At 46.3% G+C, this 25103-nt stretch overlaps 1 protein-coding gene across 2 annotated transcripts in view; it reads left to right on the top strand.

The window, feature by feature from the left end:
* Positions 1-25103, top strand: part of POMT2 (protein O-mannosyltransferase 2) — a 39012-nt gene that overhangs the window by 10919 nt on the left and 2990 nt on the right. For both annotated transcript variants that reach the window (XR_016020912.1, XM_019733494.3), the window contains exons 3-16: positions 752-856; positions 2617-2725; positions 4509-4617; positions 6158-6317; positions 8567-8673; positions 9347-9429; positions 11784-11893; positions 14104-14170; positions 16713-16782; positions 18568-18646; positions 19903-20054; positions 20492-20583; positions 21678-21754; positions 24769-24840. Coding sequence is in view for 1 of the 2 variants with exons in the window: in XM_019733494.3 (XP_019589053.3) it covers positions 752-856; positions 2617-2725; positions 4509-4617; positions 6158-6317; positions 8567-8673; positions 9347-9429; positions 11784-11893; positions 14104-14170; positions 16713-16782; positions 18568-18646; positions 19903-20054; positions 20492-20583; positions 21678-21754; positions 24769-24840 (1392 nt within the window). In the remaining variant the exon portion in view is untranslated. The remainder of the gene's footprint in view (positions 1-751; positions 857-2616; positions 2726-4508; positions 4618-6157; positions 6318-8566; positions 8674-9346; positions 9430-11783; positions 11894-14103; positions 14171-16712; positions 16783-18567; positions 18647-19902; positions 20055-20491; positions 20584-21677; positions 21755-24768; positions 24841-25103) is intronic.

Here is a 25103-nt window from a genome sequence, read left to right as displayed (position 1 = left end):
TTTTTATGTTTTAGCTGCTTATGTGAAAAAGAGAATTTTACACTGTTGATGGCCAAGGAAAGATAGGAATGAAGAAGCTGATCCTCTTAAATAGTTTGAAGGATTCACGACTCTTAGTTTGTAGTTGATTTCTTCTGGTTTGGGACGTGCCAGGGTTGCCTCCCTTTGGAACACTGGAAAAAGGAGAAACCAGTCTCTGGCGTTTTGGCATTTTTTTCCACTGGGACTTTTCTCTTCCCCTCTGGGGAAAGGCAATTGCCTTTGCATTCCTCTTTTCTATTTTCTCCCCTTCTCTCTATTCCTGGTGTGTAACAACTTGGCCAATTTTCTCCCTCCTCATTCTGACATGGAACCTCATTTTCCTTTCAGTGGGCCAGTCTCCCAGGAATCAGCCCCCATGAGCTGTCCTGTTTTATCTCTTAGCAAATGAAAGAAGGCTGAATGAGAGAGCCCATTATTGGCCCTGCCCTTCAAACTGGGGGGGATTTTTTCTTCCTAAAGTGTTCAGTCTGCACTATTCCCAAGAACTTGGCCTTAACACAAGAGAGGATTTGTTTCAAGCAATGATCTCTGTAGACAAAAGATTCTTTGCCCTGCAACAGCTGCAGGAGAAAATGTCACTTTGGCAACTCCTATGGACAGTTGTCGAGGGAAGCCAAGGTCTGGATGCAGCTGGAGGGAAGTTCAGGGGACAAAGGAATCTTCTCTCAAAGGTCTCTCATCTTTCTGTTTGTTCTCCTTCTCTCCTCAGATGCTGATAGGTCTTGCTGGCTACCTGAGTGGATATGATGGTACCTTTTTATTCCAGAAGCCTGGGGACAAATATGAGCATCACAACTACATGGGAATGAGAGGAGTAAGGCTTCCTGACTTGGTGTAGCCTCCCTGAACCCTGGGGACAGACCCAGTCAGAAATGTACAGTTGGAAGCCCTGGAGTGGTGGCAGATGTAGATAAATGAACTTGGAGGAAGGGGGCAGGGGAAAGAGGGAAGCTGATTGGACCCATACCCTATAGTAGAGATTCAGGTGTAGAGATTCGGAAATGAGCCGGGTAAGAAGGGCAGGGGGCGGGGCCCAGATACCTCAGAGATTACAGATAGGAGCAAGTCCACCCTGTCACCTGTTACCCTGCCCGTGTGAGGCATCAGACTACAGGTTGGAGAGCAGCCAGGGCCTAGGCAGCCAGGAGCCTCCTGGAGCTCTGACATTGGCCTCAGAATGTTAGCAAGCTACACGTTCTTCCTCTCTCCAACCACTATTGCTGGAATATTGTGGTCTGCCTCCGAGGGCCTCCTCCTACGATTTCAGCATCCACGCCCCTGTCACCAGATTCCTACTTCTTTCCCATGAAGGTGTCAGGCACAAACAGGGCTTTTTCAGTCTGTGAAGGGAGGCCATGTGTTTGCCCTGAGGCCCAGCACCAGCCTTGATGGAGCATGGCAGGGCCTAGACACCCAACTCTGGGGACCACGTCCATAACTGTAAAATGAAACCTGAAGAAACTGACCCTCAACGTGGAGCTTTCAGAGCAGGTTGCACTTACAAACCCCTTTCCTTGAGGAGCTCAAAGCACTTTAGATAAATGCTAAGTGCTTATTTGGGCTAATCATTGGATGATTTGCATGGTCATATCATACTGTATGAAACAAGGAGAGTCCCATACCCTCAAGTTCATATTCTTAAGCGATTCTGTGTCTTTCTAATGACTTTTTAACACCACTTAACATGTATGATTGGATATAGGCTTGACTCATTGTGAACTTGCTATGGAAATTGAGAAGGCCAAATATAACAGCCTCATTCCCTTTCACACTAGGGCACATTGCTTTCTGTTGACAAAAAGTGACAACCCCAATGTGAGAATTTCCATTCTCTTGGGCTTGTCTATTTACTTTTGATGGACAGGGTAGCGAGGTGGAAAGAAGGCTGGTTGTTCAAAACAAAACAAAACAAAACAAAACTTTCCAGATAATGAAATGTCAACCAATCTTTTTTCCAAAATCAAAATACAACCTGTAGAGTAGAAAGTGATTCCTGGTATGATTGAAGAAAAGGGCCAAGAGAGAAATAATAGTAATAACATTAGAATTATCTGAAATATTAAAACACTTTCAGAGAGGTTTTGCTTACCTTGTACCCACAGTTTTCTAATAGAAGCTAACATTTATCCAGTACTTCCTGTGTGTTAATAAACGTTAGATCATTTAATCTTAAGAGTAAACCCTATGAGGTAGGAACTCTTGCTGTTCACATTACACAGAGGGGGAGGCTGATACAGAGATAGACGTGACTCTCTCAGGGTCACAGCTGGCAGTGCTGGGCAGCCCAACCCCAGCGTGTCCCACTTGAAACCAGTGTGGCATCCTGCCTGCACCATCCTGGCTGGACGGTGCTGATTTTGTGTCAGTGCAAAAGTGTGTGTTCAATGGGAAGGAACATAAATGTTGCTTGATTTACACCACTTTCTCATTTATACGTATTCCAGGTGATGTTAGGTCACCAAGTCATGCCTTCCTTAGGGTCTTTTATGTTAAACATTAGTTTGCGTGGAGTCCAGTAGGTCCCTGGGGCTGAGCTTAGCCGGGTATTTGACTGCTTCTCTTTTCCTTCCCTAGTTCTGTGCGTTCCTCGGTTCCTTGCTGATCCCCTTTGCCTACCTCACGGTGCTGGAGCTGTCCAGGTCACTGCCAGCAGCACTGCTCGCCGCCGCCCTCCTCACCTTTGGTAAGTTGCCCTGTACCGCGTTTCTCGGGAAATTGAGTACCACTGTGAGCGGAGCTGGAAAGGAGTAAGTTCAGCAGTCGTGTCTGTGGGCCCAGTTCTTAAATAACTTTAGGATTGGGTAAGTGTATTACAAACCTCATTTTATTCACATTATATGTGTAACATTTACATAGATACATACTTGTATGTAGCGAACCTTTATATTGTTGGAGGGGAGAGTTGGCATGGGTAATCCCAAGGACTAGATTACCTCCAGGTTATCCGCATTTGAGTCTGGGTTGGATAATGAGAGAGAGAGAGAGAGAGAGAGAGAGAGAGAGAGAGAGAGAGAGAGAGTTTGAAGGAGGCTTGCAATTCTAATTCTGCTTTTCTTAGGTTGCTATCAAAATTAGTTTGCATTCCTTAAACTAATTTCAACTGAATGCAAGGGCAGATGGCTCAGAAGTAGCTGGGTAGCAGGAGTTAGCAAAATGGGAACTTAAATATTTTCTGTGGCTGATCTTCACGTGGATAAATGAGAATTGACCCATAGAAATTGATCCTGTTGTTAGCCTTGCTCTTCTGAAAGTGAATTCATGATCTCATAGAGGGTAGCATTTAAAGAAGTGCAGACCAATTTAGGTGGGTATTTTAGGGGTAATTCTGGCTTTGTTTTGCTAGGTATGTTGCCTGACTATAGGGCCTCTCCGTAGAGGACTGGTGACTTTTTCCTTGTGTCATTTTAATTTCCCATTTCAGTTACTCATTCTGTCATTTATTCATTTTTTATTCAACAATTATTTTTAAAGCATCTACTCTGTGGTAGGCCACATTTCTTGGCCTCGGGATATGCCGATGAGACACTCTCTCATCTTGGAGCTTACTCACGAGTGGGGCAGACAGTAAGCAAATAAATGAATAGGTCTGTAATATAGCATCCTAAGCAATGAGCGCGATGTAGAAAATAGAGTAGGGTAAGGAACAGAATAGTGGGGAGTCATTCTGGTTTAGGTAGGGTGGTCAGTGAAGAGCTCCCGAAGAGGTCGCCTTGAGCAGAGACGTGAGGGAAGCAGGTGATTATGCCATGCAGAGATCTGAGGGAAGAGTGTTCAGACAGAGGGAACAGCATGTGTGGTGGCCCTGGTACAAGGCAACACTTGGGTCAAAGAACAGCAAGAAAAGGCCAGCACGGCCAGAGTGGAGGGAGTGCGGCAGAGAGTGTTGGGAGAGGAGGTTGGATAGGTAGGGAGGCCGTACGGGCTTTGACAGCGTCATGAGGAGTTTGTCGGTCTGCGTGAGAAGGAAAGACATTGGAGGGTTTAAGCAGGGGCATGATGTAATACAATTTTCTTTAAAAATAAATCACTTCGGCACCTGTGGGAGAATCAACTCCCACCAGAGACTTCATGTAAAATGGTAAGACTCTGTCCTGGGTGTAGGTCATTTGTGGCTACACATGCAGGGAGGCAGGGAGGCAGGGAGGCAGGACTCCCTTTCTGATGGTGGAAATGAGCAGAAGCTCTCATCTCTATTCTGAACAAATGACATGGGCCTTTCTTAGATCAAGGGCCTGGAAGCAGTGTGAGATGCTGTTTCTATCGCTGGGCTTTGGTGTACCCCAAAGCTATGGCCCCCCTACTTCTCTCATGACTCCGTGATGACTCAGGGGCCATCTGGTCTTGGCGGCACAAATGCTTACATGCAGTTAAGCACACGGGGGACTGCTTCTTATTGCTGGGGGGTTTAGTTCTCAGGGGGCCCATCGCTCAGTCTCCGTTTTGACCACCGAGCTCATGTTTTGCAGACACAGGATGCCTCACTCTGTCCCAGTACATCCTGCTTGACCCCATCTTGCTGTTCTTCATCATGGCTGCCATGCTGAGCATGGTCAAGCACAACTCCTGTGCTCACAGGTCAGAAATACCCTCTTTGGGGGGTGGGGGGTCAGAATTTCTATAATGGCCAGGGACAGGGTGGGTGCCTAGAGGACTTGTCTTGAAGCTGGGTTTAAGGCATGCCAACTTTTTGTTTTTTAATTAACGTAGATTACCCACTTAGATCGTAAACATAGATTTTAAAAAGTTTTCTGTAGATGCTTCTATTTTTGCTTTACATAAAACTAAGAAAATGTCAATGTCTTTTTCAAAAGTATTACCATTTTTACAGTGGGGATGGATTTAGGTGGGGGTTTGTGGATATTATGGAGGGGGTCCAATACCTCCCCCCACTCACCGTCTGGTAAGGCACATCTTGGCACTGATGCTGGGTCGCAGATCCTAGGACGACTTATCCTGCACATTATCTGTCCGAGAGGGGCGGGCACCAGAGCAGATACTGCCTGGAAACTATTTGTCTCCTCGCCCCTAGTGGTTCCAGAGTCCTGAACTAACAATGAGAATAATGGATATAAATTTGGTTTGCATGGTCCATAGCAGTCAAGGGGATCCCTGCAGGCCCTGTTCAGTTCTAAAGCTGTTCTGGAGGGCCGGCTTTCCCCCCAGGATAGTCTTTTCCAGATCATCCTCTGCCTATGAGAGAGTAGAATCAGTCATTCTTTCTATTTAAACCAGAAGAGCTGGCTCTGCCTAGGCTTTTCCAGAAGTCAACTTGGTTTCACCCTAGCATGGCAAAGCTCGTTAAATTGCGTTATGCTAACAAAGCCTGACCCAGTGGCTACCAGCTCTCTGGCTTAGGGTTTACTTCTCCCGCATTCACTGCCACCTGCCATTTCTTGAATACATACTATGTGCCAGGTACTGTGCTAGGCACTGGAGGTACCGAGGTACGTTGTCTTGGCTGTTAGGGAGCCTTCACTCTGGCAGGGGAGGCAGCCAGATAATCAGAAAATCGCAGCACAGTGTCCCAGGTGCTGTGAGCATAGCAAACCCTGTGGAACCACACTCCGCCACTTGCTGCCTATATTACTTCACCTCTTGTACTTTGATTTCCTCATATGTAAAGAGAGGATAATAATAGGACCTAGCGCGGGGTCGTGAAGGATAAAGAGTCAATATGTGTAGAGTACTTGGAATGTGCCTGGCACATAGTAAGCACTCAATAAATGCTGGCTTTTCCAAGGCCCAGAGGTGATACAAAGGAGAGGGCTGACCAAGTCCAGTGAGCTTCTCTGGATTTTCCATTGACTCCCACTTAATGGGTCACTACTGAGGAATAAGCCTCTTGCTTGCTGTAAGTTCTGTTCTTAGCCGGGAAAGCTATGACCCCTCTCCCCAGAAAAAGCTCCTTCTCACTCTCGCACTGTGCTTCCTGCAGTTTCAGGGGTTTCACAAATCACACCCTCCTTGGAGCCACCATGAGGTTAGGAGCCCTCAAACAGGGGGGCACAGCATAGCCTCTGAGAGTCAGAGAACCTTTGCCCGTCCCCACTGTCGCTCTTGCTTTTGAGTTTGGTTCCAGCTGCCAAATTGAACTCTGTATCTTGTTGGTTTTCAGGCCTTTCTCTGCCCCCTGGTGGTTCTGGCTCAGCCTGACTGGCATTAATCTGGCTGGTGCTTTAGGGGTCAAGTTTGTTGGCCTCTTTATCATCCTGCAAGTGGGGTGGAACACCATTTCAGACCTTTGGCACCTGTTTGGAGACCTCAGTCTTTCATTGGTGAGAACCCAAGTACTTGTAGAAATGTATTTGCTCCCCAGTATTGCTCAGCTGAGCCAGTGGCCCTTCTCAGCCTCTGCTGCCCACGGTGGAGTGGCTGTGTTCTGGGCCTGACGGGGGCTGGATCCAACTGCCTTCTGTAGGCAGCATGATACCGTGTTTCCCTGAAAATAAGATCTAGCTGGACAATCAGCTCTAATGCGTCTTTTGGAGCAAAAATTAATGTAAGACCTGGTCTCCTATTACATTATATTATATAAGATCTGGTCTTATATTATAGTAAAATAAGACGGGGTCTTATATTAACTTTTGCTCCAAAAGACGCATTAGAGCTGATTGTCCGGCTAGTCTTGTTTCCGGGAGCAGGGAGGAGGCCAAGGCCGAGAGGCCGGACAGGTGTAAAGGGAGAAGATGAACTACCGTTCTTGGAGCTCTCTTTTGGCGTTCGTTTCTGTAATGTTTTTTAAATGCTCTACAAACTACCCAGCCAGGGGATTCTATCCAGCTGGGCTCATGCCGAATACATGGCAGACACTGACTGCATGGGACCTTAGGGAAAATGGGTGGGATGACTTTCCGAACTCACAGTTTTCTTTTCCTGCCTCGTGGTCTCCAGATTGGCCTGTAGGGTTTATTACAATATTATTATTAAGGGCTGATTCTGTGCCAAGCACTGTGTGACAATCCTATGTGGTAGGTAGTTACCGTATTTTGCCATGTATAATATGCACCAATGTTTTTGGCCCAAACTTTCAGGGAAAAAAATCTTTTGTTCTTATTTTTTAATTCAAATTTTTATCTGTTTACATTTAGGCACTTGTTTTTGGTATTATAAAGGAATTTTAGCATTTTTTTCTAACATTATGGTTCAAGAAATTTTATGTAACAAATAATTACAAAACACAAGAACAGATACAAGTTACTCATAACAAATTTACAATATTTACTCATCATAGAAGGCCAAGAACTCTTCGTTGTTGCAAATTCATAGTAAGTTCAACAAAACCAATTATCATATTCCAGCGTATTATTTTGCATACGGATATCATTGATTTCTAGAGTTACACTTTTAACTTGTGAGCATAACTAAAAGAATTAAAAACATTTATATAGATATGGAATTAGTGCTACCCATGTGTAATGCACATCCTATAGTTCCTCACAAATTTGGGGGGAAAAGCGCATATACACAGCAAAATATGGTATTCCCCTTTCTTTTTTCTTTTTTTTATTAGTGTCAGATGTGTACAAAATAATGTAATAGTTAGACATTTACACCCCTCACAAAGTGACAACCTCCCTCCCCCAATCTTCTACCCCTCTGATATCGTATACAGCTGTTACAGTACCATTGACTCTATTCCCTGTGCTGTACTCCACATCCTATGACTATATATATATATATATATATATATATATATATATATATATATATATATATATACATACACATTAACTGAGGAAATTGAGAGCTAGAGAGGTAGTAATGTTCCCCAGGTCATTCAGGTAGTAAGATGCCAATCTAGGGTTCAGACTTAGGGCAGGCTGACTCCAAGCTGGAGCTGTTTTACTATAATGCTTCTCCATTACTTCTGAACCAAGTCGCAACGAGTTCATTTATTCATTCAGAAAATATAGACAGACTCTCCACTAAGTGTGAGACACAATATGCAGATGACTAAAACAAAGATCCTTGCCCCCTAGAGACAATGGACAGAGAGAAATAAATAAACAGGCAATTACAGTCCAGCCCACAAGTGCTGTGAGAGCACAGAGGAGGGTATGAGCCCAGTCTCAGAAGATCTAGGAGGGCTTCTGGGAGGAAGCAGAGGCCTGAGGTTAAAATAAGGAGCAATTATCCATATGTTGGGTGGGGCTGGCACAGTACAGGAAGCATGAGGAAAGTGCAAGGACTCAGTGTGACTGCGATATAGAATAGAAGGGACTGATGAGTGATAATGCTGAAGGTACAGGCAGTGCCTTTTCAGTGGCAGAGACACAGTCTGGGTGAGGCCTGGACAGGCAGCAGAGGGCTGGCCCATGCTCAGTCCCCCGCATTGTTTCAATGGTGGAGTGTTAGGGAAAGGCTTAGGGTTTCCACATATTCTTCTTTATTTTGGGCTGTTAGATTTTCAGTTTTTTATGGTTATAACTTACATACATAAAGAACATACATATGATGCCCAAATAATGTATAAAGACTAGCAGAGCCCCCTGTGCCCAGCACCCCACCCTGGCTCTGTTTGCAGGTGACTGTGGGGAAACACCTGACTGCTCGCGTCCTGTGCCTCATCGTGCTCCCGCTGGCTCTCTACACAGCCACTTACGCTGTTCACTTCACGGTGCTGAGTAAAAGGTAGAGCGGATCCTGTCCAGCCCCTCGCTGGGGTCTTCCTCTTGCCTCTCAGCCCACGCATGGGCCGTGTGATTTCCTGGTTGGGATGGTAGGAGGGGGACCCAGGGCTTTTTCCCGTTTGTTTCCTCCTGTGTGCTGTCTTGTGGGTAGCCTAAGGGCTCGGGAAGGCCAGCACCATCCCTGAACGAGGAGGAGAACTTCCTAACAGCAAGCTGCCCCGTACCCCGTAGCAAAGTCCCCTGTTGCTTCACGGGGATGGGCCACCGTAAGGGTGTGCAGTGGGAGTGAGGATAACAGTAGTAACACCAGCAGCAGCTCCTACTTACCGAGTAGCTGCTAAGTGTCAGGAACTATGTCTAGTGTTTTGTACACATTATCTCATTCAATCATATAATCATTTTTGAATTCTTTTGATTTTTTTTTAAAATCCCCCATTTATAAATGAGGAACTTAGGCTAAACAAAGATGTCTTCCTAAGGTCAGCTAGCTAGTAAGTGTCTGAGTTGGGATTTGGACTCCAGTTTCTCCTGCTCCATCACCCAGGTCTGTCTTGTGATACCACACTACTGCTCCGGCGCCTACCACTAACCAAGCAGGGCTCTTTCCAGGGTGCCTGGGCAGTCCCAATTTCATTCTGTTAACCTGGCTGTTTTCTGCGCCTCCTCTCCCCCAGTGGTCCTGGCGATGGCTTCTTCAGTTCCGCCTTTCAGGCCCGGCTTTCAGGAAACAACCTTCATAACGCTTCCATCCCTGAGCGTGAGTACCTCCTGGCCTTTACGAATGTAGAAGGGCGGAAGGATTTCCTGGGAGTTGAATTAGAAAAGGCTAGTTTGATAGCTTGAGTTATTTCAGCCTGTAGATGGCAAAGTGGGAGAAAGGTCCAGTTACTTCTAGTACAAGGACTCCAGAGAATGAGTTGGTGCACAGGCAGTGCAGAGGTAGATGTCCTGAGCAGCCAGCTCCTTGACCCTGAAGACCGCCTTCTCAGTGGGAAGTGGAAGCATCCCAGCCAGCTCTGGGAGGGCCAACCAGAGCAATCGGGGAAAGAACAAGGCCTTCAAGGCCACTGGTCAGTTTCCACCACCGTATTCTGTCACTCACATCCTGTTACTTCTTCACAGATAGTAGTTGAGCAAGCGTTAGCCACATTGGAGGCTGTAGATGGACGCCCTCCTGAGTACAGAGCCCGGTGTGGACTATGTGTTTAGTATTTAAAGAGGGAACACAGCTATGGGGTTTGAAGGGTGCGAGAGACGACTTCTGCTAGGGGTTTGGAGGGGGTCAGAGGTGCATAGAGTGAGTTGCCTTGGAGTCAGGCCCTGGAAGAATGGGTAGATTTCAACCCATGGAGAGGGAGGAGAGAGCATATTGGGCAGAAGGGACAGCATGATCAAGGCCAAGGACAGGGAAGAACTCAAGGCACAGATTTATGTGCAGCAAGGCGCTGGAAGATAAAGTTGAAAAGATAGTTTGGGCCTCGATTATGAGGGTTTGAAATGTCTGGATGAGGCTTTGACTTCATTAAACAAGCAGCAGAGACCCAGTGGGGCATTTGGGCAGGGAGGAGGCCAGGAAGGCTTTGCCATAGGCAGGTGACACTGGTGACCAAGTGTAGGATGGCAAGGGAGAGCACGGGATTGGAGGCAGGGATGTCCTCTGGAATACCATGGCAGGGCCTTGAGCTGGGCATGGGGGTACCGGTCACAGGGTAAGGTAGACGGGCACATATGAGGGAGACCGAACATGGAAAGGGAGGAAGAAAGATGTCACTGAGGACTGGAGCCCAGGTGAGTGCTTCCTGGAGGCGAGGACTACATCTCTGTCTCTCCAGTGCCTTGTGCAGTGCCTACAACACAGTGAGCCCTCCAAGACTGTGGAGAATAAGCAATAGGAAGCCAGGCAAAAAGTTGGTTTGGAAAGGCAGGTACTGAGTTCTATGCTAGAGAGGTTCATCTGGAGATGCTTAGGGAAATCCATGCAATGGGGTCAGTGGGCTTGGGGCTGATGCTTTCAAAGGAGGAACAGCCAGATGAAGGGGTGATTGGTGCTCTGATAGTGGTGTGACCCGTAAGGAAACTAGAAAGAGGAAGAGAACAGGGCTGAAGTGAGGTCCCTGGGGAAGGCGGGAGGAGGGGGAACTAGCTAGGGCAGGAGGGTCCATGAGGGAGGGTGGGGTTGAGAAGCGAGAACAGAGCATTTTCAAAAGGAAAGGTGCAGCGTATGTGTGCAGGAGCACATGTTGCAGGGGCATGTGTTGGCCTGAGTGAGAACTTGGAAGAATGGAGCTGTGGAGGTTAGCAAATTCCTGTTCGTTATTTAGAAAGCCCGGCTCAGCTATGGTCTCCTGCATCAGCCATCCTCTTCTTACTCCTTGGGCGAGAATTCATCCCACCCTGCTCTGGGCTCCCACCATGTCACACATCGTCACACCTTTGCAGGGGCACCTGCCCATTGGCTGGTGCTCATCAGCGTATGGAGCCGCCTTCCCTCCCCAAGGCTTAGCCTGCTGGGGCTGCAGCCGGGCCTCCTCCACCTTTGGAGCCACGTGTAATTGGTACAGTCAGTCTGTTGACCAATTGAAAGAACAGAGGAAGACAGGAGTAGACCATCAGTGATGGAGTGAGACCTGTTTCAGTGGAGCGGGGATTGAGACGAGGACAGAGGTAGTAGATTCAAAAGGCACAAAAGGATAGAGGGTGGAAAGTCTATCTTAACAATCTATCATAACATTGTATCTTGGAGAACATTCCAGATGAAGACATAAACTACTACTTCCTTTGTTCCATGAATGCGTGTCCAGACCTTGACTGAAGGACAGGTTGTTTCTAATCTTTTGCTATCACGCACAGTGCTGTAATAATCACATTGTCAATACCAGCTCCTTCTGAAGGCCTTCGGAGGAGGGAGAGGGAGGGCCTGTGAGACCCTGTGCTGACCTCCCTCCTGGCCTGGCCCATTGGAGTGAGAAGACAACTGTGCAGCCGCTTCAGGCAGGGCTGGCCCAGGGGCTGAGAGGGGCAGCCAGCCCTGTGGCTTGGGAGGCCCCTCCCGGCCAGGGGCCGCCCCAGCATGGTGTCCGCTCACACTCTCCACACCTGCCTTCCTCGCAGACCTGGCCTACGGCTCTGTGATCACCATGAAGAACCTGCGCATGGCCATCGGCTACCTCCACTCCCACAGGCACCTCTACCCCGAGGGCGTTGGCGCCCGCCAGCAGCAGGTCAGTGAACCCTTATCACTGGGCTTGCAGCGACACCAATGGTTTGCCAGGACTGAACCTGCTGTTCTCTTTCTTGCCTCCTGCCCTTTGCCTGCTCTGTTTCCCCTGCTTAGGGCGTTCTCCCTCCTCCTGCACCCTTTTCCTCTCTCCTCTGGCTAACTCTAGTTTCTTTAGGCTTCAGCGTAGGGGCTGCCTTCTGACCACCTTGAGCCACCTCTACTTGGACCTGGATTAGGGCCCTGGTGTGAGAGGCTTTCTTGGCCCCTTTACAAGCCTGTGTAGTGGCTGTTTTCACACTGAATTGTGAGTGCTTCCTTCCTTCCTCCTGTCTCTTTACGCCTTGATTGTTAGCTCCTGGAAGGCTCAGTGCCCAGCACAGGGCCTGGCACAGAGTGTGTGATGAGTGAAGTTCAGTGGTTAGAAGCACAGGCCTGGGAACCAGACTATATTCTTCGGTTCGAATCCTGGTCCCCCTGAAGTATGACTTCCAGCAAATTCCTTAACCTTTCTGTGTGCCAGGGTCCTCATCTTAAATTGGGGAAAACAAGTTGTACCGCTGTCCGTCACAGAGTGGTTGTGAGGATTCAATGAGATAGTAGGTGAAAAGTGCACGTTGGAGGGCTGGCCGTGAGTATTGTCTGAATGAATGAGTGGTCCTGTGTCCCGGTCCCTGTTACACAGTGTTAGGTGTGGCTGTGGTGGACGTGCCTGAGAGGGAGAAGCAGGATTGGAGAGGGTGGTGGGGCCAGTTGTGGAGAGGCCTTATGCATTCCAGCAGATCTGACGTTGTTCCGTTGACACTGGGGAGGCATTGAAAGCTAGTGAGGGAGGACGCGATGTGATTAGGTCTCTAGTACAGAATGGTAACTCTAGCAGGAGTGTGATGGATTGAGAAGAGGAGCAGATTGGAAGCAAAGACCAGTGAGGAGGCAGTAATTGTGACAAAGGACGGTGAATGGAGGAGGACGAGTGCACACGTGAGCACCTCAAAAGCTAAACATCCTTGAGCGAATCCAAGCTGCGTGAACTACGTACAGCTTTTGTTCAGGAGTGGGGACTAATAAAACTTTGTAGCTTCTTGTATGGTCGTAATACCATTACCTCTCATTTTTTTCTGAGAAACCAAAAGCCATTGAAACAAAGCAGCCGTAATACATGCATAAATATTTTCCTAAATGCTAATTCCAAATCTCTTTGCAAGTAAATGAGTCATGTTTTGTCCAATTGGAGTTATACAAATTCATGTTGTAAGAGAAATGCCTATATTTCTGTTGTTTCTGGGTGTTTACGTACTTGTCCACATAATTGGCGTAATTGTGTATAGATAGTCTCTGTTCCTGGGAGCACTGGAGTTAGTAGCTGCCTCGGTTTGAATCCTGACTCTCCAGCTGATCAGCTGTGTGACCTTGAGCAAATTACTTAACCTCAGTTTCCTTGTAAGTAAGGTAGGGAAAACCATAGTAGTTATGGCCCAGTGCTTAGAACAGTGCCTGGTAATAAATGGTGGCCATTTTCAGCATCAGCATTTTATAAGCCTTTTCCTACGCTGTAAAAAATGCTGTGAAATGTTTTCTGTGGCTGTGTAATATTCTGTGCTGTGGACATACCATCATGTTAACTCTTCCTCTGCTATTGGACATTTATACCATTTCCACTATTTCCAGGTTCTTGCTGTTAGATTACTCACAGCATTACATGTGTGTGTGTATATATACACACATGATTTTTAAAAAGTCAGTGCATACAAAATGGCTATGGGCTAAAATTTCAGCCTCCTAGGATGAGATATTCATGGCTGGAACTTTTTAGTGTCATTTGTCCACATTCTAGAAAATATAATAGCATGGATTTTTCTTTAGAGAGTTTGAGGCATGGTCTTAATTACTTCTTCAAATGCACTAAATCCTCTCTGTGTCCTGGAGACTGTGTCCCACAAGGTATCATAGCTCCTCCTTCTAGGAGGCTGGCACTTTAAGGACAAGATGCAGAAAGATACAAAAGGGACAATCAAAAGGCTACTGTGGGAAGGGTTCTCTAAATGCAGAAGGCAGGACAGACTCTCACTCACAAAGCTCCTTCTGAGTCTGCTGGGAAGCTCGGCCCCTCGGGGTGGTGGTGGGATTTCTGAAGGAGGTTTAAAGCAGGCTTAGTTTGTGCTGATTGTCAGTGGCGGCTCTGCTGACAATGATGGTGTTCGCTCCCGCCCCCAGGTCACCACCTATTTGCACAAGGACTACAACAACCTGTGGATCATCAAGAAACATAACACAAATGCAGGTACCGTGGTGGGGAACTGATGCTTCTTGTAGTGTTACTTACTCCGAGCCTTTCACAACAGAATGGTCCTGAGATGGGCTTTCCTGAGCATTCTGGGACATCTTTACTGTCTCGATGATCCTTTCAACAATTATTTATTGAGCACCTACTATATTCCAGATGCTGTTGTCAGCCTAGGGGATAAGCAGTGAGCAAGACAAATAAGATCTCACACTTAGAGCTGTCATTTTGAAGCCAGAGAGCAGGGCCAAGGCTCAGACTGCATCCAGAAGAGCTCACCTGGGCATGCCACCAGGGGCTGGTGAATAGCCCCAACTGCGGCCCGTGGTAGCTGCTCTCGTTTCCCATTGAGAGCACACCAAGCATTGCACACTCCAGCATATGGTGCAGCTCAACTTGTCTTGACGTGATAGAGCGCTGCTGCCCACTGGTCATCCATTGACTGGGCCAGTCAGTTGGAGTTCTGAGGGCCTGCCAGCCCGGTGGCTAGACTTGTCTAGGCTGGTGTCTGGTGCCTCACTCACTGCCTGCTGGTCTCCCTCTGGCGGCCTGGCAAAGCTTCTCTGACGCACACCTATTGGGCTCTAAGGGCTTTATGACATGGGCGTATCTGGATCGTCCTTTGTTTTGGTCAAATAGCCAGCTACCTATAGGCTGTGCCTTCTGCTGCAGCTGCGAAAGGAACAGAGGGCATCTCCCACTCACTTTCTGAGCCTTGCAGATTGTCCTGTGCCACAGGTATTCTCTGTGACTCCTCAGCAAACGTCACCTGGCTCAACCTATCTTGGGTCAGCTGCTCCTGAGCCTTTGTGGGGAGGTGGCAGATGCTCATCTAAATTCACCTTCTCTGTGCCTTTCCCCGCCTCTTCTTGCCATGGTTTTTGGACTAGAAATGTGGCATACACAACCACCGCCTTTGCGTCCTACACTCAGTAGTATAAATTATGACACTCTTGAGCAGGGTCTATTTCTGTCCTTTTTTATCGCCAGTATTAATTGTGTTTTGATTCAGCGGGCCAGACTTACGTGGTCTGTGACAGGTGTTATGAGGGAAGAACTAGCTTTACCTGGAAAGTCATGTGGGCATGGGCCACAGTGTGAACATCCCTGGCCTGTTATTCCATTGTGGCTTCTAGGTTAAAGTAGTTGGATTTCACTGAAGCAACTAAGGATTTGTGTGAAGGCAGATAGCTACAAGCACTGTGGGAAGTGGGAACTGTGTGGACGGAGGTCCTTGAGTTCTTGATGGCTATAAGTGTCCCTCCCCCAAATTTTTATGAAATAAAACTTCCCTCCCATTGACTTTTTGGATTTGTTATCTTGCTGATTAATCTTTTAAAGAGATCTTAAAAGCCCACATAGGATTGAGCGTCTGTATGGTTGAGTTCTCTCATTCTCTTGAGAGAGTGATTTGTGCTGGCAAATTTGTCTTCCTGACCTTGACTGTTGGTGTCCCACTGTTTGGGACAGAAATTTGCGAGGATCCTTTGGTGATGCTGTGATTACTGCTGATTCCTTTTCCATTATCATCACTTTTCTAGATCCTGATTGGTCTTGACTTCTAGATGATACAGAAGTACAGTTGACTCTTGAACAACGCGGGGGTTAGGGGTGCTAACCTCCCGCACAGTTGAAAACCCACATATAACTTTTGACTCCCCAAAAACTTAACTACTAATAACCTCCTGTTGACTGGAAGCCTTACTGATAACATAAACAGTTGATTAACGCTTATTTTGTATGTCATATATGTTATTTACTGTATTATTACAATAAAGTAAGCTAAAGAAAAGAAAATGTTAAGAAAAATCATAAGAGAAAATATTTACAGTGTTTATTGAAAAAAATGTACATATAAGTGGACGTGCGCAGTTCAAACCCATGTTGTTCAAGAGTCACCTGTAGTCCCTTTCTTTCATCGTTTCATCATTTTCTTCACCCACATTTAGCAAGTGTAATGCCAGAGACAATATCACTGGCAAAATTTGCAGAGTTTAATGTGATTTTGAGGAGAGCTGGGCAAATGATAATTTGCATGGAATTAATTTTTGGACTATATTTTTACTACTAAAAGGAAAATTTTACTACTATTTGGCTTCCCAGCTTAAAAATCTTTCAGTGGGGGCTTCAGTGCCTCTAAGGGAAAGGCCGCATTTCCTAACCAGCCTGGCACCACAGTCTGGCCCACTTGTTCACACACTCGTCTATTCCCACTCTCCTTGCTGCCCACCCACCTTAACATATGAAACCATTTGCCATTGATCAAATGAGTTTCGTTTTTTCATACCTCTGTGCCTTTCTCCCACTTGTTCACCTGAAAAAATTCTCCCCCTCTTTAAGAGACTTTTCAAGCATTATCTTTAGGACACTTTTCTCTAGTCCTTTGAAACAGTAAGGGGCCCTTTCTTGCTGGTGTCACAGCTCTCTGTTAGTACCTCCAGCACGTACCGTCTTGTGCTATAACTTTACCACTAAGCCCTGAATCAGTACTAGCCTGATGAGTGAATAATTTCAGGTATCAATGTTTGTTTCTTCTTGGCAGATCCTCTAGACCCTTCATTCCCAGTGGAGTTTGTAAGACACGGAGACATCATTAGACTAGAACATAAAGAGTAAGTAAATTTGCTTTGGGGATAAATGAGTGGTATGGGCACCACAGGTAGGGAATTCTTTTTAAACTAGAAATAAACAGAAATCAGATTTGGATGAGGCTCTAATAAATGGAAAAACGCTGCTGTGCTAGGATGGCAGAACAACTTTATGAAAGTTGATGAAATAAGCTGGCCAGCCTTTGCCTGCCTAGTTTGGCTTTGGAAAGCTTTGAACTTTAAGGTACTTTTCAGCTTCCCTTTTCCTAGAGGAAACAAAAAATTGAGTTACCCAAAGCTTCATAAGCGGCTGCCTTTAGGAAGATGTAAGAGTCTGTTTCTGAGAATATGACAAGCTAGTTTGTTTAACCAATGTTCTCACTGCAAATGACTAATAATAGAAAAACTGGAATATAAATATAAAACTAGAATAATCTTCTTAGAAGCATTGAAGAGCTGACAAGATAGTAAGGAGTTACCAAGCCAAAATCTAAGTGAAAGAGGGAATGCAGAGAAACAAGGGAGACACTGTAGCCACTCTGCCTTGACCTCACAATCTTGAGTTTGGATCTTTGGTTTTGGCCGCCTCTTGGGAGAGGGAGTTTTAAAGTCAAAGCTCTAGGCTCACCCAAAGTGATAAATTTATTAAGTGATCCTCCCCTCAAATTTGGAGCCCCAAAGACTTAGGGTAATGGTAACTCTGCTATATATATATATATATATATATATATATATATATATATATATATATATATATATATATATATATACCCCCCGGAAAAGTTGCTAAGCAGAGTGTGCTGGGAGGGCTTGGGACGGGGGGTATTTCTGGTTCCTGAGAAATTGTAACTACCAGTTGATCCTCACATGGATTTGTAGCCCAATTCATTTCCCCTGGATGGTCTCAAAATCTTTAAGCCATACATTTAAATGAACGTAATCCTAGACTGGTAGTATCTCTTAGCTGCGTGGATAAAAGCAGATGTACATCTTCTTTTGAGAAAGACATTGTCATCCGCTCCCATAAATAGTTTTTCAGTGACAGTGAGTAGTACACAGTAAAGAATAGCTAAACACGCCAGGATAAGACACCACATGCAAGAATGAACAGGAACAGTAGACAGCAGAGCAGCCCTTAAAAGTTTCATATACTAGAATTGTTAGATACAGATTTTTTAAAAATCGGGTTACATATATAGAGTATGGATACTTACATTTTAAATTTTATTATTAAATAATTTTCATTTTATTAATACATTTATTATTCAATTTTATTTTTGAAAATTTCCAAAATATTTATAATGAACATTTATTTCTTATTATGGATAAAAGTAAGAACATTATAAAAAGCACAAAGTAAATAAATGTAAATGAAACCCCCACTTCCCACTTTATAAGACTGGTGATAGGAGTAGAAAGAGCAAGTGGGAGAGCGGAGGTTTACCTGTCTCAGGTCAATGTAGATTATGGATTTTAACTTTCTTCTCCCCAAACCTGCAAGCTTAGTGCTGCAAAACCACCAAACGAGTTCAGTCATTACCAGCTGCCCCCTCGCCCACCTGGAGTGAGCCCCTTTTTGGCATGGGTCCAGTACCCCTCCCGTCTGCCCCGCCTTGTTCCGGCAGTTCTCCAATACTCTGGCTGTTTCTTGTGAGTAAGTAGGCACAAAGTTCCTGATGTGTTGGATTTAATATTCAGATTCTAATTGTTCTTATCCTAACAGTTGACTCTGAGTATCCTTGGTAAAAGAAGAACCATTGCACATGTCTTTTCTTCAGGATAATGGCACTTCTTTTTCTCAATTTCTAGGACTTCTCGGAACTTGCACAGTCATTATCATGAGGCCCCCCTGACCCGGAAGCACTATCAGGTCACTGGCTATGGCATAGTAAGTAAGCAGCGGGACCGTGCCATGAGCAGGATGTGGCTCAGGGCCCGGTGGCGGAACATATCCTCCCCAGAATTCTGGCACGTTCCTAAGGATTGGAGGCCGCACAGGGACTCGCTTAACATTTGGGAACTTTTTGGCTAGGCTTGCTGTGGGGAAGGCAGCCTATGAAGCCTCTCTGCCCCCATCTCTCTCCTCCCATAATAATGATGCCATTTTTAAGTTCTAACACTTAATAAATGTCAAATATGAATACTATTTGGATTCCTTTTAAAATCACATTGGACATACCGTGTTTCCCCGAAAACAAGACCTAATAGGAAAATAAGCCCTAGCATGATTTTCAGGATGACTTCCCCTGAAGATAAGCTCTAATGTGTCCTTTGGAGCCAAATTAATATAAGACTTGGTCTTATTTTTGGGGAAACACGGTAGAAGCCACAGACCCACGATATGGCCCCAGATGAATATATAAGTTTATGCTTTGCCAGATCCCAAATTCTCGTTGGCTTTATTTTGAAGGATTACTTCCCTTAAATGTTAACCACATTTATTTTGGATTTTCACTACCTTGGGGTGATGCAGTTAATAGAAGAAGCTCAGTGAGTATTTATGGCTTGGGGAGTAATTTGAAAACAAAAACAACTGGTGGGCAACTAGACTTACGACTATCAGTTACATTCCCTTCCAGGGGCGTGGGTGCATCAGTAAAGATCCTGGGTTTCGTAAGGTGAAGTACCCCAAGTGACACAAGGCATTCCACTCTCATCAGGCCCTCTTCCCAACCCGCTTTCTATTTGCTCATCCAACTGTGTGCCAGAGCCAAGACTGAACTTCATCTTTTTCTTGTGGGCACCTTCTAAGGAGAATTAGACACGACTGTCTTAATTTCCAAAATACAATATTCAGGCCAGATGTTTCTGGCTTAGATGAGTGATTGTACAGATGGCCAGTAATGGATGAAAGTGGCCTAGATCTATTTCTGTTGGCTTAAGGTGATGTCCTGAGTTTGATTTAAGGGCAAAAACATCTATTTAGAATTTAAATTCTAGTCCTATCAAGTGAGGGGTTGGACTTCAGGTTCTAAGAGTTATACTACTTTTCTCGTTGTGGCAATGTTGGGGTATTTTCGTGGCCCTCCCTTTTCCCACCTCAATCACTGAGGCTGTTTTAGTCTTTGACCATTATAACAGTGGCATCTGGAAGGGTGGCCATCTCCTTTTTCTTTGTGTTTTTGTTTTTTTTCTATGCGGCAGAATGGGACAGGGGACTCAAATGATTTCTGGCGGATTGAGGTTGTAAATAGAAAATTTGGAAACCGGATCAAAGTGCTGAGAAGTCGAATTCGCTTCATTCATCTGGTCACAGGTTGTGTCCTGGGCTCATCAGGAAAGGTTCTGCCCAAGTGGTGAGTCTCTGGGGTTTTGGTGTCCCAGCTGAGGCTCATGCTTTTCCTTTCACACCACAAGGAGTATACCAGAAGCTTCTGTTTCCCAGGTGTCATTGCTCACCTCATATTTGCTTATTTTTAGTGGCAGATGGAGGGAGAAAAGGCAACAGGTGTGGTATAGAGCGGAGTTCCAGAGTTCCTTTGGTGTTTTATATGTTCTGATAGTTGAGTGTTTGTACAGTTGGCATGTGCTAACTGGATCTATCTGTCTTTCTAAAATGGGAGCGCTGCATGCTAGAATACTCCTAGGATAGTCGTGGCATATGAAAGCGTGAGGTTGAAAACATGGCCATTGGGTTGGAAAGAGAGGGACCCCATGGATGTAAGAGCAGTTGACAGTGCTGCTGTCTGGTGAGTTTCAGGGCTTCTGAGAGACATCTGACTACTTTTCACAGGGGCTGGGAGCAGTTGGAAGTTACCTGCACTCCATACCTAAAGGAGAACCTCAACTCCGTCTGGAATGTAGAGGACCATATCAATCCCAAATGTGAGTGAGGTCGATTCCTGGGCTGGCTCTGAAGGGAAACATTTATAAGTAACTCTTATCTTAGAAAAATCAACCTTTATAAACTCTGTTGCCACTTCATCTTGTTGTTGCCGTTTTCTTCCTTTTTCAAACCTAATCTCTTCATATGCGTTGTCCCCTTTTTTTTTTTCCATCCATTTAAACTTTCCATTTTCCTTCAATTCCTCTCCTTGAAGTACCCAGTAACCTCTCTTGGGGCCAGAGCTAGTTGCCTCTTATTTTCCTTGCCTCTCTCTGGATGTGACTCTTCTCCTCCTTGACACCTGTAAGCAGGTCCATCTGTCTTGTCTCCTCGGTTCTTCAATCTCCTGCACCTCGGGCACCTCCTGACCCTCCCGCAAGGCTTAGAGCAGGGTGGTGCTTTCCCTTTATGCCCCTGTGGGGAGTGCCACTCCTCCTCCCAGCCAGCCAGCCCTTCTGCAGAAACTGACAGCCAAAACCCTTGATCTGAGCCCCATCTCTATACTCCCAGGTGCAATTTGACATTCCTATTTTAGTGTCATCTTCAACTCAGTGAGTCTTTGGATCCATCATCTGTCCTCCTAAATTGCCCTCTTCATGCTTCTGCTTGATTTCCCCTCTTTGCTTCTCATTTCATTCTTTTTACCACCTAATTTAACCAAGCAGCTAATTCATTAACTAAACAACTCTTTCTTGAGTATGTTGGGAGTCATGTGGGGCCCGGGGGCATACTGGTGAATGAGATAGACGTGAGCCCCATCCTCACAGACCTTCTGCCCAGCAGGGGAGAGCAGCATTCAAGCCAGAACAGGAAGGAAGGGCGATGGTGCTGAGAGCCGTGGAAGCACCCAGGGACGGGCCTAGTCGTCTGTTGCCTTTGTAGTTCTCAGAGTGCCTGATGAGTGCTTAGTACAAGATGAATGAATAGTCAAGAATCGGGCCAAGCGTTCTTCCATTTCCGCAACACTCTCACCTACTTGGCAGTCAGCTTGTCAGGAAAGCTGCGCTCAGACTGGCAGCAGTGTGGATACCACGGGCAGCTGTGAGAGGGAATGTGTGACAACGGTTTGCTCCTCTGTCATTTCTTTTTCTAGTGCCAAACATCAGCCTAGACGTGCTGCAGCCCAGTTTTCCTGAGATCTTGCTGGAGTCCCACATGGTGATGATCCGGGTATGATGGCCCCTTCCTAGTTGGTGGCTTCTCTAAGAGCTCTGGGCCACCCACAAATTCGGATCACAGATCAGTAGCCGTGGTCTAGATCCACGGCCGCCTCCTGGAGGACTTTTTAAAGTGTCTTCACTTTCTGGTTTCGTTGGTCTTCAAAGCCATCTCCCTTAGCACAGAGTGATGGTGGGGAGGAGGATGACAGCAGCGAAGGGAGTGAACACCTCCGGGGCTCTTACGTGCCGGCACTACCACAGCTCTGTACACATATGAACTTACCTGCTACTTGTGACAGTGCTGTGGAGATGAATGTTCCCAGGTGACAGATGAGGGCGTAGAGGCAGAGATTGAGGAACTTCCCTAGACTCACACAGCTAAAAGTAAGAGGTGGATCCGGGCTTCAAACCAGGCAGCAGGCTTTGAGCGTCAGCACTGGTTACCACTACATTCCTCTGCCTCTGCGTGGTTCTGCGATCTGTTCAAGTGGCAGAGCCCCTGAAAGTCAAAGAGCTCTTGGTTGAAGACCATTCCATCCTGTGAAGTTAGGGTCAGTTAGGATGAATAGCTCATTGGAGTGTGTTGTTTACATGCAGCATAAAATCCCAACCACGAGCCCACTCATGTTCCCAGACAGAAACAAACTGGTTAGGGGAGCATGGTTGATTCTTTTTAAGGTTTTCTAACACTCGCTGTTTGTACTCTGGATCATTAGTAGCTGACAGCAGTTGTAGCATCAAAGGTTTAAGGACACTTCAGAGAGTAAATCTTTAAAGTGAGAAATTCTACCTACTAGTTTAAAATTTCCCCTGTGAGTTGGAGAAATCCTGCTGCAGTTTTGATGCGTAGGGGGAGACCTTTTTACTCTGGTTTAGGGAAAACCGATATTCTGTAGGAATGATGTTTAAGAATCACTGTCTCAAGCCAGATGTGATTATCGCTCCACACCCACAGTTGCAGAGAGATGTAACAGTTGTGGCTTTTCCCCTGGTGAGCCATTGTCTAGTGGACGTTCCTGGAAGTGACTGTGTAAGCAGTACCAGTAAATATAGTTGACTTAAATCACCACATTAAATTTAAAAATTCAGATTTTGTCATGTCTGCACATTAGGAGTCGATGAGTTGACATTAAGCAATCTGTGGTCACTTCTTCTCTGACTCTCTGCTCATAGCTGTCCCTGTGGCCTGGGAATACAGCTCTTTTGAATATGTGCCTGTCAGTCAAAGTGTTATTCTAGGTCTGGGTAGAATTTTCAGACTGAGTCTAAATAGTCTCATTTCTTCTTTTATTATCTAAGAGGTAGAATCAAAGAAGAAAAGGGACATATGGAATCTTTCTTACTTAACTGATATAAAGTCAGGATGGAGAGAGAGACCCAAATAGTCCAGACCACAGACTGCAGGGGAGAGGGCTTTTCTGCCAGCTGCGTGGAGGGCCTGGGGCCTGGGCGGAGAAGGCTGCGTGGCGTGTTGAGGTGACAGATGCATTCTAGGGTTTAAGACAGAGAGTAATGTAGAAATGCATATACCTATAATGGTTACACATTTTCCCTTCCTTCCGTTTCTTGGTTTAGTAAAGGAGCTGGATTTCTCAGAGTTTGATGTAGTGAATGGGATGCCCCTGGCTTGTTATGGCTCTGGCTGGAGTCCCGAGTTTGGGACTGGACTGGTTTGAAGGAGTTGACTTCCCTCAGCAGATGCTCTGGGGTCCAGACTGATTCATTCTTCACTCTGAGGCCCTTCCGGTGGCTATAGTGCTTCAGGGGCTGTGTACCTGGACCCTGGGTCTGACACCCTCATGGCACTTTTGACCCTGGAGGAGCAACCCAGCCACTGCAGGGAGGCATACAAACAATTCCCAACCCCTCGAGGAGTCGGATTAGTGAGTAAGGCGCTGGGTGGCGGTTCACTGAGCCAGACCTTCTGAATCTTCCTTGGGCTGGACCAGTGTTTTTCAACAGGATGATTTGCTCCTAGGGGATATTTGGCAGTGTCTGGAGACGTTTTTGGCTGGCACAACTGAGAGGCAGGGATGCTCTGGCATCTAGTGAGCAGAGGCGAGGGATGCGAAACATTCTACACCGCACAGGGCAGTCCCTGCCAGACTTCCCCAACCCAAAATGTCAGTAGTGCGAGGGGAGAAACCCCGAACTAACTCACAGACCGTATTCCTGGCCCAGGGAATGCCTTCTCAAGGTGCCCTCATAATGAGGCTGATGCCGTCCTGGTGAATAGGAGCCAGGGCCCTGGTCCTTTCCCCTCTTGTTTTAGCAAAGGCCTGACTTTGCCATATAGAGACGTTTTATTGTTGGATATTCTTGGCTAGTGGATTAAAGGGGCTGAGTCTGGGTCCTTCAGGCAAAGTGTGCGTTCTCAACTGGAATGGTATCACTTCCAGTGGGTAAAATGTGTTCTTGGAGGGCAAAAAAAAACGTTAACTTTTTAGTATATAAAGCACAGGTATTCACACAGCATATAAACAGATTTACAGTATAGCTATGGTATTAAAATGTTATGGGGAGGCGTTTAGGAAAAAAATATGTCTATAAAAAATCTGGGAGGGGCAGCAATGAAAAAAATTGAGAAACACTAAAGTAAAATTTTTGAAGTCCAGGAACTCATCAGCATTTCTGGGTTTGTGTTTGAATTGGCCTTCCGCAGGAACAGTAAGTCAGCCCAGATTTTAGATGCCCCCTCCTCACCCTCTTGACACTTATTCTTGGCCTGAAAGATGGGTGTATATTTTGTGCCCATAGGAAGCAAATCCCTCCTTCCTCTTTCTCAAGCAGAGAGGGCCTGACTGGACTATCTCTGGTGGGAATTGGAGGCTTGCTTGCTGGGAGAAGTAAGGCAGCTGTGAGCAAGTGCTGAGAGTGAGCTCCTGGTTCTTCCCTGCATGGGAGGGACAGGAGAGAGGGTTTCTCCTGACACTTGGCCATTTATCAGGGATCCCTGTGCCTCGCATTTCTGTGAGTTCTCTCAATCTCTGTCTTGACTAGTTTTTCTTTGCCACTTTCCTGTAGGGGAACAATGGCCTCAAACCCAAGGACAATGAATTTACTTCCAAGCCCTGGCACTGGCCTATCAACTATCAGGTAGGTCCTGAGGCTAGAGCCCCTCCCAGGGAATGGAGCCCAGAAAGTGACCATTGAGACTGGTGGAGGTGGGGTGTGCTGGCTGACAGGGCGAGACCTTGCCTGGCATGGATGGGGTGGCTGGAGACAGGGCTCTGTTTTCCGCCCTGATCCTGACCCAGCCTTCCCAGATTCACCACAATCTGCATGTTGTGAGCCTCCTGTGCAGGCTCCCTGTCGCTGAAGGGTGACCGGTTTTCCTCCCCTGGGACGCGTGCCGCTGG

Source organism: Rhinolophus sinicus, chromosome 3 (assembly GCF_057876585.1).
Source record: "Rhinolophus sinicus isolate RSI-liver-muscle chromosome 3, RSI-T2T, whole genome shotgun sequence".
Taxonomy (NCBI): Eukaryota; Metazoa; Chordata; class Mammalia; order Chiroptera; family Rhinolophidae; genus Rhinolophus; species Rhinolophus sinicus.
This window is presented reverse-complemented; position numbering and strand designations above follow the sequence as displayed.